This window comes from Hippocampus zosterae, chromosome 9, assembly GCF_025434085.1.
Source record: "Hippocampus zosterae strain Florida chromosome 9, ASM2543408v3, whole genome shotgun sequence".
Taxonomy (NCBI): domain Eukaryota; kingdom Metazoa; phylum Chordata; class Actinopteri; order Syngnathiformes; family Syngnathidae; genus Hippocampus; species Hippocampus zosterae.
In genome coordinates, this window is record NC_067459.1 from 17,266,773 (window position 1) to 17,283,301 (window position 16,529).

At 41.3% G+C, this 16,529-nt stretch overlaps 1 protein-coding gene across 2 annotated transcripts in view; it reads right to left on the reverse strand.

The window, feature by feature from the left end:
* Window positions 1–16,529, reverse strand: part of srgap3 (SLIT-ROBO Rho GTPase activating protein 3) — a 47,539-nt gene that overhangs the window by 16,355 nt on the left and 14,655 nt on the right. For both annotated transcript variants that reach the window (XM_052074988.1, XM_052074989.1), the window contains exons 3-6: window positions 8,575–8,737; window positions 7,017–7,079; window positions 3,515–3,700; window positions 1,354–1,482 (exon numbers count right to left, since the gene is read on the reverse strand). In XM_052074988.1, coding sequence (XP_051930948.1) covers window positions 1,354–1,482; window positions 3,515–3,700; window positions 7,017–7,079; window positions 8,575–8,737 — 541 coding nt within the window. The remainder of the gene's footprint in view (window positions 1–1,353; window positions 1,483–3,514; window positions 3,701–7,016; window positions 7,080–8,574; window positions 8,738–16,529) is intronic.

Genomic DNA, 16,529 nt, shown 5'->3' on the forward strand with positions numbered 1-16,529 from the left:
CTGACACACCAAAGCAACATGGAGAGTAAACACACTATTAAGGAATCATTACTGATGCCGATGCAGAGTGACAGAGCGGACTTCTTGCTGGGCAAACGTTAACTTTTGACGTGTGCTGAGAAGTCAAACCCTTTTCTTTCTCTGCCCTGCAAGTGGCAGTCAAACTAGACGTCTTTACAATCCCAATTCCACGCAGCTCAGAAAGGATTTGTTATGCCGTTCAGTGTCCAGACAATTGATCCAACCGAGCAGAACAAGACCAAGAGACTGGAATAGCCACAAATCAGTATTTCTATACAACCGGTTAACATTTATCTATCATAAACAGCAGAGGAGTGATATGAAATGCATTTCCTGTTACGCATCACTGCATGCAGACGAATTTAATGACATGGTGTCTGACTCCAAACCGCTCCTGATGTAGTGCCATATGGTGGCCTCAGGGAAACACCAGTCAGAACATTAAATCACAAAGAAATAAGAGAAGAATCGTTTGCAATGAACGGGGTGGCGAGTCTTTCAAATTTGGAACAGCCCCCTTGACAGATATTTTTTCACTGGTGTCGAGAAAATAGTCATCTTTCTCCCAGACGACGTGTGATATTATACTTAACTCTTTCAGTACCAGCCAATTTTGGACCAAGTCTGAAAAGACGTTTAAAAACGTCTTTGGGAGTGAATGAGTTAATGATTGAATACAAAACATGACGTAAATGGCCCATAAATAGCAAAAATAACTGACGCCCATTCAAATGCATTGAGAGGAAAAAAAATTGAATATGTCATTTAGATTTAACCAACCCTCCACCCCTTCAAAAACAAATATACTGTGTGTATTGATTAAAAAGAAATCCACTGTATAAAGGTTGAGAAGCACTGATACATTAAGTATGTGCAATGCAGTTGACTGGCGACCAGTCCGGGGTGCAAGCCTAACGAGAACAGCGGTACAGAAAAATAGATGGATGCGCATCCTCAATATGACACTCCGACTACAACATTCAGAGAGAAGATTAGTCACATCCACTGATTCCAACCGCACAGAGTAAAGGAAATCCAATGGAATCAGTCTACGGCGGCTGGTTAACATAGCGTGTCGATACTCTCGACCGTGTTGACATTTGGTGGACTAAAATTAGGAAAGGGTGCAGTGGATTATCCATAGTCCAATGATGTCGAGTAAATGCATTCATTTTCATTCTTCACGAGGCTTTATTCAAGTGTATGACTTAAAACTTGGTGTTGAACACAAATTGTGGAGACAAGGAAACGAATGCAATGTGACCCTCAAGTTTGTGAGTGCGCGACACACTGCAGTCAAACCACATAAACAACCACATGTTGCATACTTACGTCGATCATATCGGCGACATCGTGGATGTAATATTTGGCCACCACCGCGTTTGTTGCTGCCAGGTTCAACAAATAGTCGTTGCGAGCTTTGGTGCACTTCAGCTTATTCTCTGAGTACTTGGCTTGCCTCTAAAGAGGAAAAATACATCAGTGGTTAAATCAAACAGATGTGTGTGTGTGTGTGTGTGTGTGTGTGTGTGTGTGTGTACTGAAGCGGCTGTAGCCCTGGGACCCTCCAAGAGGCAGAGATGGTAGCGACAAATTTGGAAAACACTCCAGGGAAGATGCATCCACATTAGTAATGTGTTAAGCGGGGCGGACAGGCTTGTGTTTAGTCATGAGTGTGTTTCTCAGCACTCTGGTGACTGCACGATGCTGACAAAAAAGGCTGAGACTTTATCAGCCGGTGCGCTCAGCGGGCGTAATGCATCTAATGAGAGCTGTAGCACAATTTATGCCTCGACAAATATCGGTAACAATATCAAGATGCATGACTGGGGGAACAATTTGAGTAAATATGGAGAACAATCCGATCGTGATGGAGGTACAACAACAATATTAAATTTTATGCGGTACCGAATGGCTTTGACATATTCTCCCTGTGTTTGCATAGGTTCTATATTATATCATATATATATTGTATTTTCGTATATGTGCATATAAGGCTAATTGAAGACTCTAAATTGCGAGCATGAATGGCTGCAATTGGCTGGTGACCAGCGCGGGGTGTAGCCTGTTTCTGCAAAGTCAGCCGAGATAAGCTCCAAGTCACCCGCAACCCAGATGAGGACACGTGGAAATAGGATAGGTTGATTGGGCGGTATACCTAATCAAATGGCCTGTGACTGCACCTGCCATTTTTTTTAACTAGCAAAATGTAATTGCATGGAACTGTTAAAATCCTTTTTCTTGTCCCGACTTAGCTTCCTCTCAGACCATGTGCACTTTTTTGCTCTATGACGCCTATAGCCTGCGGGATGCGAATTTCAGCAGTACCACGTAAGAAGGCTATTTCCACCTCAAAGTGTGAGGCAGAGACAACATCAATTGCTTTGAAAAGCGGGACGAGTGGGGAGGAACGTTCACTGCTGCACGGCGTTATAAAAAGTGCTCAATTCCCAAGCCAGCGCCATTCCCATATAAATCAGAAACACTGTCATCCTCTGAGCCTTTTGATTTCCTGCACCTGATATGAAGGGAATTTCATTTGCATGAGGAAATTCCAGAGGAAGCTCCTGAGCGAAAACTGTTGAAAGTCATCTCGCTCTGCAGCAGTCGAATGCGAACTGGGCTCGCCTATTAGCCTGGAGTTCCGCAGTCTCCTCAGAGAATTTTTGAGTGCACGAGCCGAGTTTGCCGCTGTTTGTGGCTGTCGTATATATATTTTTTGTTACCTCTGCCAAGGACGTTATGATGTAATCTCTGTTGGTTTGCCCGTTTTGATTTCCTGTGTACACATGCATTCAGAGGAACAATCAAATGCCTCAAAAAGCAGCGGCGCGCATATCACCTACGCTGCATATAAGCCCCACCCCTTTCTTTAATTCGACCACACAAGCGCTTAAATAATCAACCGTCCTACGATATTTGTGACTTGAATTTATCTCCCTTTGTTTTTATTTCATCTTGACTTTTGTATTTTTTTTATTCTGTTCATGTTAATTAGTTTTTAGGGCAGGTTTGTTATTCTTTAATAGTTTGGGGGTTGTTGTTTTTTCAAAAATGCTTTATTTTAAATTCGTTTTTATTAGTTTTGATATTCAAAAAATATGTGCAGTACTTGTCCAGTGAAGGGTGGGAGAAAAAAGGTCACTAAGTATTCTTTAATAAAGTGAACTCCCAGATCTTCATTCTTTGGCAAGGACGTACAGCATTACAACAAATATATTTAAAATGAAGACCAACAGCTGAAGTATAATTTTGATTGAAGAAGACAAAAAAAAAAAAAACGAAAGACATTTTCACTATTATTATAGTTAGTTGTTGTTGGTTCTACAAACATAAGGTGTAGTTTCAGTTGGTTTTCATTTTTGTCCTTTTTATTTTATTTCATGAAGGTAAATGTTTTCCCAAGCGTAGTTTTAGTTAATTAACCTTTTGTTAACTATATTAACCGTGTTCTGGAACCATGACAGGATTAAGATCTGCAATAAATACCCACCTTCTCTTTCATCTTCTCGATCTTCCTAACAGAGCTGCGTCGGGACTGGCGGTCTTCATGCCGAAGGAGGTTCACGTTGAGATCCCCCGACTTGCTGAACTGCTTCTCCTCCTGTTTCTCTGCGTCCTTCAGTTTGCTCTCGGCGTTGATGCTCTCCGTGTGGTACATGTGATATGTCTTCATCACCTGTGGAGGATATGCCAAAGTTCAAACCACGGCTGCCATCATCGGCATGCTCGTATCGTTTTCAAATTGGACACATTCAATTATCAAGCTTTGGGGGGATGCTGAAAGGTCAAAAAATGGGCCACCTGTTACTTAGTGTGCTCTTTTTATATCCATAAAGAGACTTTGTTTTCAATGTGAGGCTGGCTTGACTTGAAAATGGAATGCTGGAGTTCTTCTCCACTCGAATGAGAAGGCACTTTTTAAAAAAATAGCCCAGTCAGTCTAATTTATAGAACAAAATAAGCCTCTGAGAGATGTTTTCTTCCACATTCTTCAGTTCTTTCCAAATGCTGCTTTGCTCTTTCACGGTGGCCTGGTGGATCATTCAAGGCAAAAGATATAGCATGTCACCACGCATGGAATTTCTCAACAGAACACAGGAAGCCGAGCCATCCTCGCCTCCCCCTCCTCATTGTGCTTTCAGAATCTTCTTTTTTATTCTCTCTCTCTCTCTCTTCATCCTGCCTACTACCACTTTAATTTTACTAGGTGACCTCAGGTTTGTCATGGCAGAAGGCCTGAAAAAAAAGTCCCCTGTGTTCTTGTTAAATGGAACCATATGCGTCTTTCTTACTCTTGTAAAGTGTCACCCAGATGTGAGTGGTGTCTTTTAACATCCTGAAAGTAATTAGATTTTTTTTCCATCTTTTTTTTAAACATCCCAGGATGTTGAACAGTCAACATAAACAGTGACACTATAAGAACTTTCATCTCAAGAACTGCTTTTGAGTCAAACCCCTGTGATAATATTTTCCAATGTTGCCTTTGAAGAAGCTCTATTTAGGACCATCATTGTGTGCCGCTACATGAAAGACAACCACACTCAAGGAAGGTCGTGGGGCAGTGGGTTAGCAACAACAGAGGGACAAACAACTGGAAGGTAAATATTGGGGAGAAAATGTGTGGGCAAAAAAAAAAAAGGTTCATTTTCAGAAGGACACAAAGCCATGCAAACATATTGTTAAATGAATACAGAGGTTGGCTAGTGTGATTTTATGTTTAGCGGGTTAATGTGCTAAACAGGTTTAAATTGTTGTAACTTAAACGTCAATATTCTGTTGCAGCTCCACCAAAACCTACACAGTTTTTTGAGCTATGTGTTTTTAAATCAAGAAAAATAGCCCAACATTAAGCTAACATTAGCTAACACGAATGATAACAGAGCAGTTGCCTTTCCCATGTTTATGACCGTGAGGGTTCTAAATTGTACACAGGTGTGAATTTTAGAGCGAAGGAGTGTTTGTCAACATGTGACCTGTGATTGACTGGCGACCGGTCCAAGGAGTACCTCGACTTTAGTCCAGGGGTAGACTCCAGCTCACCTACAGCACTAATGAAGACATGCGTTTCATTAGTGTAACTAATGTTGTGCCCATTAAACAGCATATTATGACATAACTCTTGCATGTACTGTATTATTATGTGGCGGGGGGGGGGGGGCGGATTTGGATCTCTAAGTGCACATTCTCAAAAATGTGAGGAAATCCTGCCGCTGATGAATGAAAAAGTCAATAAAAGCATGAATGACAGACCGAGGCAATGAAGGAAACAGAACTCTCCATCTGAGAGTTTCTAAATCAGTGTTGCTATTAATAAGAGAAACAAGGGCGTAGCCAACAGACAGCAGGTGGTCCTTCACGAAGATGAGATCAGCTTTATTGATCTCACTGGGGATATTAAGTCTGCATAGCCGGATATTAACACGAGCCGAAGCTGAGAATCGTTGCATCTTCCTGAGTCATGTTGCTGAAAATATCAACGGGGGATTTTCAGGCCTTTTTGCACTTTCCTCAATTCAAGGTTTGGCAGACTAGAAATATGTTTTTTTGCTCACGACCTTCCATGTCTGGCTTGGGAGGCGGGGATTTCACAGTTTTCTTGGCTGCCAATGAAAACCATTAGAAGAAAAATCACCATGTGTTACTAAGCGGCTATTGATTTGGCCATTTATAAGGGAAAGAAAAACACTAACAAGGTTGCAGTTGGGGAAAAAATGAGTTCAACTCCAATAAAAATGCGTTCCTATTAAATACAGCATAAGCACAGAAGTTGAATGCACCTGAGGTCATGGCATTCGGAATTACGCCTCCAGAGTTGTGATTGCCATTCTGCATGATGTCACAGGCGGCTACAGTTCAGCAAGCTCAATTCTGAGTCTGTGTTTTGCTTTTTCTATGGCTCGAGACTTACCGGTCACTACAATAGTGGTAACATTTTTTGCGTGCACTTGAGTTAAGAAATAAGAATAAAATAAAATGAGTGAGCGAGAAGAAGCACACAGTATCACCTTTGTATTCTCCATCCATCCATCCATCCAGGTGTTAACGTCTTTTAAAAAGTGGTAAACCTATTTTTACCTTCATATCACAGTTAAAAATGTTACTTGGTTTCAGTTTAAACTGATGCATTTAGAAAACATATTGGTACGATTGAACACTGCAAAGTATATCCACAGCACGCCCCCTTTTCAATCAAAATTTGACCCATTGACTATCATTCAAAGGTTTGATTCAACTATATTTAATTTTAATATATTGAAGGGAAATTCAAGTTAGAAATTTCTCATTCCTGTTCAAAATGGAAAAACAATTAGAGCACACCGGACTTAATCGAGCCTGCATGAGAGCACTTTGTGAGCCTGAATGGTCTAATAAATTTGCTCAGCACTAGGCTGAATAGAAGAACGGCATTCAGTTTACGCCTTCTTGGTGACAGATCCCAAAACACGAAAGAGAAAGTGGTTTGCAGAAAAGGCTCATAAAGAAAATACCAACACCTTGAAATGGATTTATGTGACAGTGCTGAGAAAAGAAGATGTAGTATGCGAGACAACAACGCAGCAGGGAGGGCTGAAATAAAAGTGCATTGTCAATGGAAAAAAAAAATGCACTTCGCGTAATCCATTTTTTCGCCCGCAAGCTCCCAATGCAGGTGCAGTTTGCAGATAAAAACAAAATGTTGCGCTGTATGACAAAATGACACCGTCGGGTATTAATCCACACAGACAAACCATGAATCTAAAGCAGCACATTTGAGGCAAGAAAATACCACCCCGTTTTATTGCTCATCCTATTTTTCACATTATCATCATCAAAACAGTGCCATGAATACACACATTGACACTTTTTTTTAGTCTGGAACATGAAGGTTCAGAGCATTCACATTTATGTTAAGGTCAAACAGATATTACAACTAACAATTAAAACTAGAAAGGAAAGGAATGAAAGGACGCGATGCAAGCTGCGATAAAATAAGCGCTCAATCCTGTACTTACAGTATAGAGTTCATTGGTCACCTTCACCAGCTCCTCGTGCATTTGGATGCCAATGTCCTTGCTCTGAAAGACAACAAAACATCAAGTCGCCCTTTAGAGGTCACAAATTATTGAATATATTTTAACTCCAACATCTAAAAAAAAGACACATTTACCGTAAAAATATAATTTCATCTTTGGAATTTCAGTGTGTTGTCCACCTGAAGTCGAATTTCCTAGCAGCGTACACTTGCACAATCTAATGACTTGCACTACAAAAAGCTGCGGAGATGCTGCGTGATGCAGTTCACCGTAAACCCCAAAACGGTCCATTGATACACTTTTATTGGCTCTCAGAGTACCTAATATTGACGTTAGCGAAGTAGAATCTAGTGGATTTGTTCAATTTGTGCGATTGTTCATTTGTATGTAATACATAAAACATGCCCCCCTCAAAAAAAATGGGGGTATAAGTGAATTTCTATCGTGTTTACAAAAATAAGGTGGTGGTGGGTACAAACGGTTTGTTTGTTTTTGCATTAAGTCCCATCGCAAAGAAGCATCAAACTAGATGCGATATATGCCTCAAAGTCCCACAACGGCTTGGGTGGCTGGTGAATGGCATCAGTGCGCATCAGTGGCTCTGAAGTGAGACAGACTGCAGCATGTACTGCAGACTGCACAGGCTCCGGGGGGGCAGCGAGGGTTCAGGCAGTGCAATGAACAAATGTGATGCAACATGCTGTAAGAACGGGAATTGTTTTGGAACGATCCGCCTTATTTGTTATACGACAGAAATGCATCCACATTGTCCAGTCTTTGTAGAGTAGACGAAATACCACACCTCAAATAGTTGTCATTGTCAGATTGGCTCTATTTGACCATAAAGGTCAGAAGGAAAAAGATTTCCCATTTTCTGGGGTAACTAGTTTCAGTTGAAGCAGTGTGGAGACTTGCCAGGTTATAGACACGTCCCACCCATGCCAAAGGGGTAACCTTTGGCATAAATACAAGTCAACCTCTCCGTTAACACTGCACTTCTACAAAAACTCCCACATCCAGAATTCAGACCTCACCAAACCACACATTTAGTCTAACAGTCTGTATTGCAAAGCCCTTAGTGAAGACATTTATATTCCATTTCCTTGATGTTTGTTAATGACCTATAAGCTACAACTCAATAGGGGGGGTGGGGGGATATCCTTTCAAGAGAGGAAATTTTCATCCGAACAATTACCGGTAATGGGAATATTTGCATCCCAAGTGAACACCAACGTCAATCGAAGCAGCCAAATAAAGTAACTGCATGGAGGTCATCTTTGCGTCAGAAATAACACGGCGGATTTAGTTCCCGGCAAAGCCAACACTGATCCGTCTGTAAATGCTGGCTAATCTAGGCCAAGAGGTGAAATATGTTCCGATCATGTACCAAAGGAGCATTATGAAGGCATCATAATCGCAAAGCACCTGGAATTGCCCCACTGCGAGAAAAAAAAAAAAAACCTAAATAGCGCTATTCTACGCTATTCTCAGAGTGAAACCTGAGGCTTGACCGCAGACGAATTCAGCATCAACTGACCTTCTTGAAAAGACGGATGACATCCTCGCTTATCTGGGCCAAGCGCAGAATGACGTTGTTGGTGTAGATGTCACTGAGGGTGGCGTGGTCACGACTCTCACGTCTGGTCTGGTTCAGCACCAGGTACCAGCAGTTCACAGAGGACAACAGGTGCTGGTCTTTCCTAAAAAACATGAAAACAAGCCATTAGGATGTGGATATTTGCTTGCTGTTGTTGTTTCTTTTTTTTTTTAATGTTTTACATTTTTATGACATGCTCATCATTACGCAGGTTGCAGGAAAGGTTAAACATTTGTCTCCCATGACAAATAAGCAGCAACAATCATCTTAAGCATTACTGGGAAATCAAAATATTATAAAACATAAAACGCAATGCACCAGTGGACTTTCTGTGTAGTCCACTGGTGCTTACATGAACCGAAAACATCTCAATTTCGCCCAGCTAAACTGCCAAATCACTAGTGTAGAAAATCAGTTTGGAGGTGCTATTATGTAAATTAGCCGGCCTGGGTTTGTCATAATCTTTGTGAAAGGCTTGTTGACAAAACAGCTCATGTAATTTCACACTTGGTGGCAAGCACGCCAGAACACCGGGATTTGATAACAACTACCGTAAAGTGAATTTCCCAGATTTGTAAACAACTACTTAAAAGTGAATTTCCCAAAATATGCCCGCTTTACTTCATTTACCAGTCACAAAAAAAAGAAGTACGGAAAATATGCTTTGCAGAGGAAGTGATATTTTTAAAAGAACACGACTTACAATACTTAATCTTCAGTTGAATAAAACAACAAGCACTCAATCTCCTTCCTTTTTTTCGGCGTTCATTCATTCATTCCATCCCTCTCTCATTGCCAACAGTATCTTCACTCCATCCAAATCATTCTACATTAAACACTAGGTAGACATCAACTGGTTAAATGTAGAATGATGCAAGGGCCTACTTTGCCGCATAATGACTTTAAGCGCATGCCGGCAAGAGTGCTTTCAAATCCAAAGAGCATTGCATATACACCGCTAGATAACTACATAGACACATATGGTATGCTTCCAAAGCCGTTGCCCCCCTGTTCTTGATTCTGTCTGCGCATTCATCAATCAATCCACTCTCAGGACCAGAAAAAAAAAAAGAAACAGAGGAGGAAATGAGAGCAAAGCAGGACCACAGTGTTTTGATGGTGGGGGATTTGTGTAGCGGGTTGCTTACACTACGCAGTCGCAACAACTTCAAAGCGGAGCCCCCGGAGATGACGCTAATGCTAATCATTGACGCTAATGCTTTATGAGGCTGATATCCAGCTACAAGTGCTGGAAATCAGAGAGTAACTCACACAACCGTATCAACAATATTAACGTGAGTGTCATGCTCGAGCCCCCAGAGTTATTGTTTTCATTGGAGTGAGTTAGCCAGCTAGCTTGTTACGTAGGTAGGATTAGTTAAAAGCTATGAAACCAAGGTTCACAAACTGGAGGGTGGAACATTAAAAAGAAAGAACCCAACAGATGTTAGTGAGGTTCTGGATAAAGGTATCCATCCATTTTTGATAGCAATTATCCTTGCAGGTTAGCTGGAGCCTGTCCCAGCTGACCTTGGGTGAAAGGTAGAGGACCTGGATTGGTTTTCCAGTCAATCTCAGGTTACATAAAGAGATGGGCAAGCATTCTTATTCACACTGCCACCGAGTGTGGATGGCCACGTGTAGAGTTCTTTCTTCCTTAACAAGGATCATCAACAAGCAAACACTACGTTAAACCGATAAAAACACTTTATTGTATTGATAAATTGTTTAGTTCCGTCATCTTAGGTCCAAAACCAGAGTTCCTGTAGAGACTGCAAGTGTGTAGCGTCACCCAATACTCCAAAGTATATCAACATTTAGATTATACAATACGTTGGCATAATCTTGTATTGAAACAGGAATCACAACCTGTGCCATGCAAAGAGGAGATTTTTTTTCCAAATATATTTTAAATATACAAAATGAATTTCAATTAACCAATTCCTAAGTATGGATTTACGAGCAAAATCGAATCTGAAGTAGAGCACTTTGTGATTCCCTCTTCTGGGATGGCCTATTTCTACATCTTAATCATCTGTCTTTTTGTAGTGATCCCACCTGAGTTACCAAACTGCCTAAACGTCTAAAAATCTCCTGTACTGTTTGGGAACCAAGCGCCTCTAAATTCTGCTAATCCTTAAAAGTGGTCAATTTGTCCTAATCACGTCCGAAAGCACAGTCAGCCTCCTGATTCTTTTTTTTTTATCTACCTCAGACACAGACACGCGGACACACACAAAGCAAAGTACTTGCACACCACTGCCACCTACAAGCGCAATTTTATTCAAATTAATAGCAGGCAATGTCAGAGTCACAGCAACAAGAGGACACAAGATGGTTTTTTTTCCTTGCAAACTGCCCTCATTTCACAGTAGCAGGCGGCCGCTAATTAGACTTGTGCGTGACCCACATCTCTGGAAATATTTCAACCTCTTAATAGTTCTTTTCTATCTGACATCAAAGACCCTCTTTTTACAACTCTTCTTCCAATTGGCCCAGTAAAGAGGTTGATGTTCTCTACAGAGTAGCGGGTGGGATTTTTATGAAATGGCATTGCATCATGGGTATTTATACATATATCCTTATCATGGAGAACCCCTTGTGTGTGTGTGTGTGTGTGTGTTTTTTTATTTCTCCTCTCCGAAAAAAGAACAAATACAATGCAGTGTGGCTTAAGGTAGAAAAATTCGATTCAATGATCAGCCCACTGCAAGACGCCACCATAATGTTCATATTGGGGTACAACAACCACGCTTTATGCTTGAATGCCATCATCTTAATCACCCAAATCCTGTGACGTTCTCCCAGCCAGGATTCTCAGAAGCCAATGTGTAGCTATCAAACCAAACAAGACTGTTTGCCGAGGGCTCTTAATCCTCTACACACTGTCTGCCTGCCGCGTATCGACCAAACAACCCAGACAGCAAGAGGCAAACTGTTTCAAAAGGCAAAAATGGTACATGGGTGCGCGTCGCATATTCATTTTCCTTTTACCATTTTGCGGCTCATGCTGCAGTTTTGCTTGTGGATGAAGATTGCCAATGTTTGCTAATGCGACGCTGCATACAAGCAGGAGCGGCAGCTTCGGCATTGAACTGCAAAAGCTACATATGGTGACGCGACTAATCTATTGATGTATGACATGCTGATTTCCACCAGCTGCACTATGCATTGGGATAAGGGCAACCTATTGACTGCTGCCTGTGAACCAGGCTTTCAGGATCAGGATCTGAACACCAAAAGGCCACGTAGTGGTCATAGGTTGAAAATTTTAGGTGTCCAAATACTTCTGTCCTGCAGTATATACACTCCAGGCGACCTGTGAAACCCCCAAATATATGGCAGCAAAGAATAAACAAGAATTAACTTTCATGATATAAGAGTAACTAATAGCTCTAGTACAGTGGTACCTCTACTTACGAAATGAATTGGTTCTGGAAGAAATTTCTGAATAAGAACATTTTGTAAGTAGAGACACGTTTTCCATGTAAATGCCCTAATTCGTTCCAAACTCCCCCAAAATCCAGACAAAAGTTTTTCCTAAAGCAAAAAAATATGCATCAAAATATGTAACAATACTTGTAACAATTAGATCATTGCACAATAAATGAGAGTTGTGCATTGTGAACATTTTTGTGTGTGATTCATATTTATGTAAAACAATCGGAACACCTCCTCGGTGAATGACGAGGACGCTACATCGACACACATATCCATCTACACACAGACACATTCGGTAGAGGCCCCTCTTAGCCAATGGGATGCCAGGTTGATGCTCGGTAATAGCCAATGACAGAGTAGCTATAAGTATGTTGCGTTCAGGAAACTCGGAGCTGCGAGTAGCAGCCCATACTGTTTTACCTTTTGTATCTTGACATTTCTGTCACAACAAGAGGCAATATTTACCTGTTGAGGCGTTTCAAAACTTAACAATTTTATATGAATAGACGTTCGTAAGTAGAGGTACCACTGCATTCTGTTTGGTGGCTTTATGTCAACAATTTTTTTCTTCACGGGCCTATTTGGTGTTTACGTGGTTCACCATCAACCTAATTACACAAAATACATTTGGGGCATGTCATCTTATTAACAGCATTTGTGATTGCCCTTCCGCCTGGTGCCAGGAGTGCACACACCAAGTTGTTATCTTTTATTGTGACTTTCTGTGCTCAGTCTTAATGATTCCAGCGTTTAATTCCTATTAGCAGCAACTGCGGTGGCAGCATATCCATCCATTATCCGCTTAACATGCTGAATGTGTGTGCGTGTGCGCCGTGGGGCCGGTTACACATGAGGCAATCTGACAAAAATAGTCTACTTTTCTTCTTCCGCTTAATAAAACATTTAATAGCATCACACATCTTTGATGGGCTGATTGGAGTGAGCCCAAATCCCAGTTATATCGAAATAGATGAAAGGCATGATCGTGGACGCAGCGGCCACAAATGTGGCAATGATCAGCTCGTGGCATCCATGGAAGATCAAAGCAATTGTTTTGCAGTCAGTCAGATGGCTTCAACGTTATCCTTCACGCTGTAAATTATTTTTGTTCGGTTTAGCGACGGCGTTCACATGCAATGATCTGCGTGAATTGCAATTTCTAGTTGTTATGATATTGATTGGGATGTTTGGGGATGGCTTCAAGCTGATATGAAATCATTTTTCAAAATTTAAAACAGATCTTCGGTGTCTTAACATCTATACCCCTGGCCTGTTGAATAGTAACGTGTTCACTAGCCGACTTTCATTCGATTTATGCTGTGTGTGTGCCTATTGCGTGTTCAGCCCCTCACAGTTGTAACCGTATCCGGCTTCAAAGTGCAGCTCATGGACGCGTTAAAACGTAAAAAAGAAAAGAAAACTCAAGCACAAGTAGATTTGAAGGATGGGGAAGCAGCAACATTTTCCCAGCTGTTGTTTGAAACATGTCCTGTATTTTGAAGGAAACTCAAGAAATATGTCCAAGCTTCTCCTATATTCCCTCTAATGAGAAAGCCGACCATAACGTTTAAGATAGACACACGGAAATAACCCCTGTAGTGGGAGCATTTCTCGCAAAACATTTGCAGGGCTTTAGTGTGGTTGAACGGGCGGTTTGGGTCTATTTATGTAAATGCTCAACGCACATTTCCAACCTGTATGATTACTCAAACGTAACAATTGGATGACAGTAAGCCAGTGTCGATTGGTGATGCCAATTGAGTGCCATGCAGGCATCACCAGTCGTACATGAACATTTATTTCAACTCTTACACAAGTACTGTTTTATCCCACAAGAGGTTGTTTGTGTGGATTGATCTCTTTCTTCCTGTGTCATGTCCACTGCCACATTGTTCTTTGGCTACGATCCCATTGCACAGCGGAAAGGTTAAGCCAGTCAGGTTGCGCCAGCGGAGTTGTGTCAACCGAGAGGAGATTCTTAAGATGCCGGAATGTAACCTGCTGCAACATCTGGATTCAATTATCCAGTCAAACAGTTGCCCTGCTTCAATGCACACAAATTCGACGCCAACTTCACAAAGAAAGACCGCCAAGAATGCAACAAAATCATATTCAGGAGGAATCGAACAGTCTTCCCCTTGTCCTTTAAAGCAGGTCGGTCATGCACAGTTTGAATTCACACTTCTCGAGGGGAAAACTTTAGCTTTTGAATGCTATCCTGGCCGACAGAAAATTGAATGGAAACCAAGAAGGCAAAGTGGATGTAGTTTCCATGCAGCGTGTTATTTTTCATGTAACAGAAGCCATACAATAATTTGCTATTTTGTCAACACGCGTCCACATTATTGGACTGTTTCTGCTTTTACATTTCATTTTGTAGTCAGCCAGATCTCCCTTATTTCATTCAATGCCAGCCCAATGAAAATGGTTCTTTTTGAACTTCAGGATCTGTCAGTGGCAGTGAATGACTCCTCGCATCTTACATGAACTAACACAATTCTGAGTCTCGCCTCACTCCACTATATACTGTATGTACAGAATCAAACACACTTTGATCTTCCTGTTAGTTTCCTTGCCAATAGGTTAGTGGTGAAGGAGTATGTAGAAAATTAACTCATTCACTCCCAAAGACGTTTTTAAACGTCTTTTCAGACTTGGTCCAGAATTGGCTGGTACTGAATGAGTTAACTATTTCATGCACTCTGTAACCTGATAACATAGTAAGCTGACCACTGCAGTAACCGCTGTCCCTGAAAGGGTTAATATGGACTCACTTCTGTGCCTCCACAGAGCTATATTTATTAGTTTTCTTTGTCACGCAGCAGTCTCCTTACACAAAGCCTGACAGATGCAACACGGACTAAAAATAATTATTTTCTCAGGAAATGTCACGCTGACACCGTTGGAGGTGTTCACACTTAAAACGAGTCAAGATGGCAGCGTTCAGGTTGCAGTGCTGACTTATTTCCTACCACCATGATCAAGGGTCGGAGTGAAATGACGGGTTGGCGCCGGTTCGGGTTGCCAGATCTCTGCTGGGTTACTGCTCCAGATTTCAGAGAGAAGCGCGCCGACGTGCCCTGAGGTGTTTGATTCTGGGAGCGGCAGAGCTTAATTTCATGCCCTGCGTGAGTCGTGTGTCAATGTGTTGCTAGGGCTCCCTGCGAGAAGACTTTTCATCAGGATTTTCAAGACCAACACACCCACAAGTCTCATTTTTCACAAGATTCCTTTGCAGCGACATTGCTGTTCAATGCAGTTATATTCCTTTTTTTTTAACACAGACACGGTAAAAGAAATGCAAAGGGCATGCGGAGAGCTCCGTCTGCACATCTTAAATGGCAATAAAATAAATGGAATGAGGACTACATTACTGGTAAATAAATCACACAGCCTCTCATATAATGACATAGTAATCCCCTGACACCATGCAAATAGGCCCCTGATAAGATATTACATGAGAGCAATCTGATTGAAGGTATTCGAAGAGTTATGACTTGCCAGCGAGGGCAAATGCTCATTACATTGCCTCAAACTAGAATGTCACTACTGGAGCATAAATCACTTACAGTACAATAACATATGTATAGTTCCTGTCATATGGCTCTCAATGCCACAAATGTTGAAAAGATGAAAAGAAACAAAAAAAAGGATTCTCAAACCGCATTTACATTCACATTTGCACCAATTTTTAATCGACTGCTTGCCACATGAAATTGGTTGTGCGGCAAGTTTGAATCGTGGTTGCCACTTTTTGCCTAACATTCAAGAGGTTCTGGGTGGGTGAGAATCTCAGTTTGGGCACTCCTGTTGGCAAGCGCTACTTGTGCTTGCGGTATTCTTCAGGTAAAAAAATAAAAAAAGATGCACGCTCAGTTAACGGATGACTCTAAATTGCTCATAGGTGTGAATGTGACTGAGTGTTCACATTCCCATTGGCAATCCAGGGCGTAGCCCATCTCTCAGCCAAAGTCAAGTGGAATGGTCTCTCGCTCAATTGTGACCCTATTTAAAAAAATAAAATAAAATAAAAAATGGAATAATGGAATATTAAAAATGTGTGGCTGTATCCCAAAGGGCATCTGTGCATATGAACTCTATTGTGACCTTCATACAATAATGGCTTTAATCATTCTTGTCTTTTTTTTGTGGTCAAAATGTGACATTGGCTGTTATTTTAAAGAGGGCGATGACATACTGTATGTACGATAAAAGTGGTCCAGCAAAACTTGATTTACTTAGATACGCTGACAACCACAAGTCTTGGGACCACCAGCAAAGTCTTACCAGATGCCTCTACATCCTGCCACAATAAAGGGAATCACAGACTACGATAAAATTATTCTTAGTTCCCAACAGCAGTAGTTCGAATGCTAGTCTCTCAGAATTTTTCATTACCAAGACATATGACACAACATCATCATCATTAGTGTGCTTTCTGTGCAGGCAGTAAG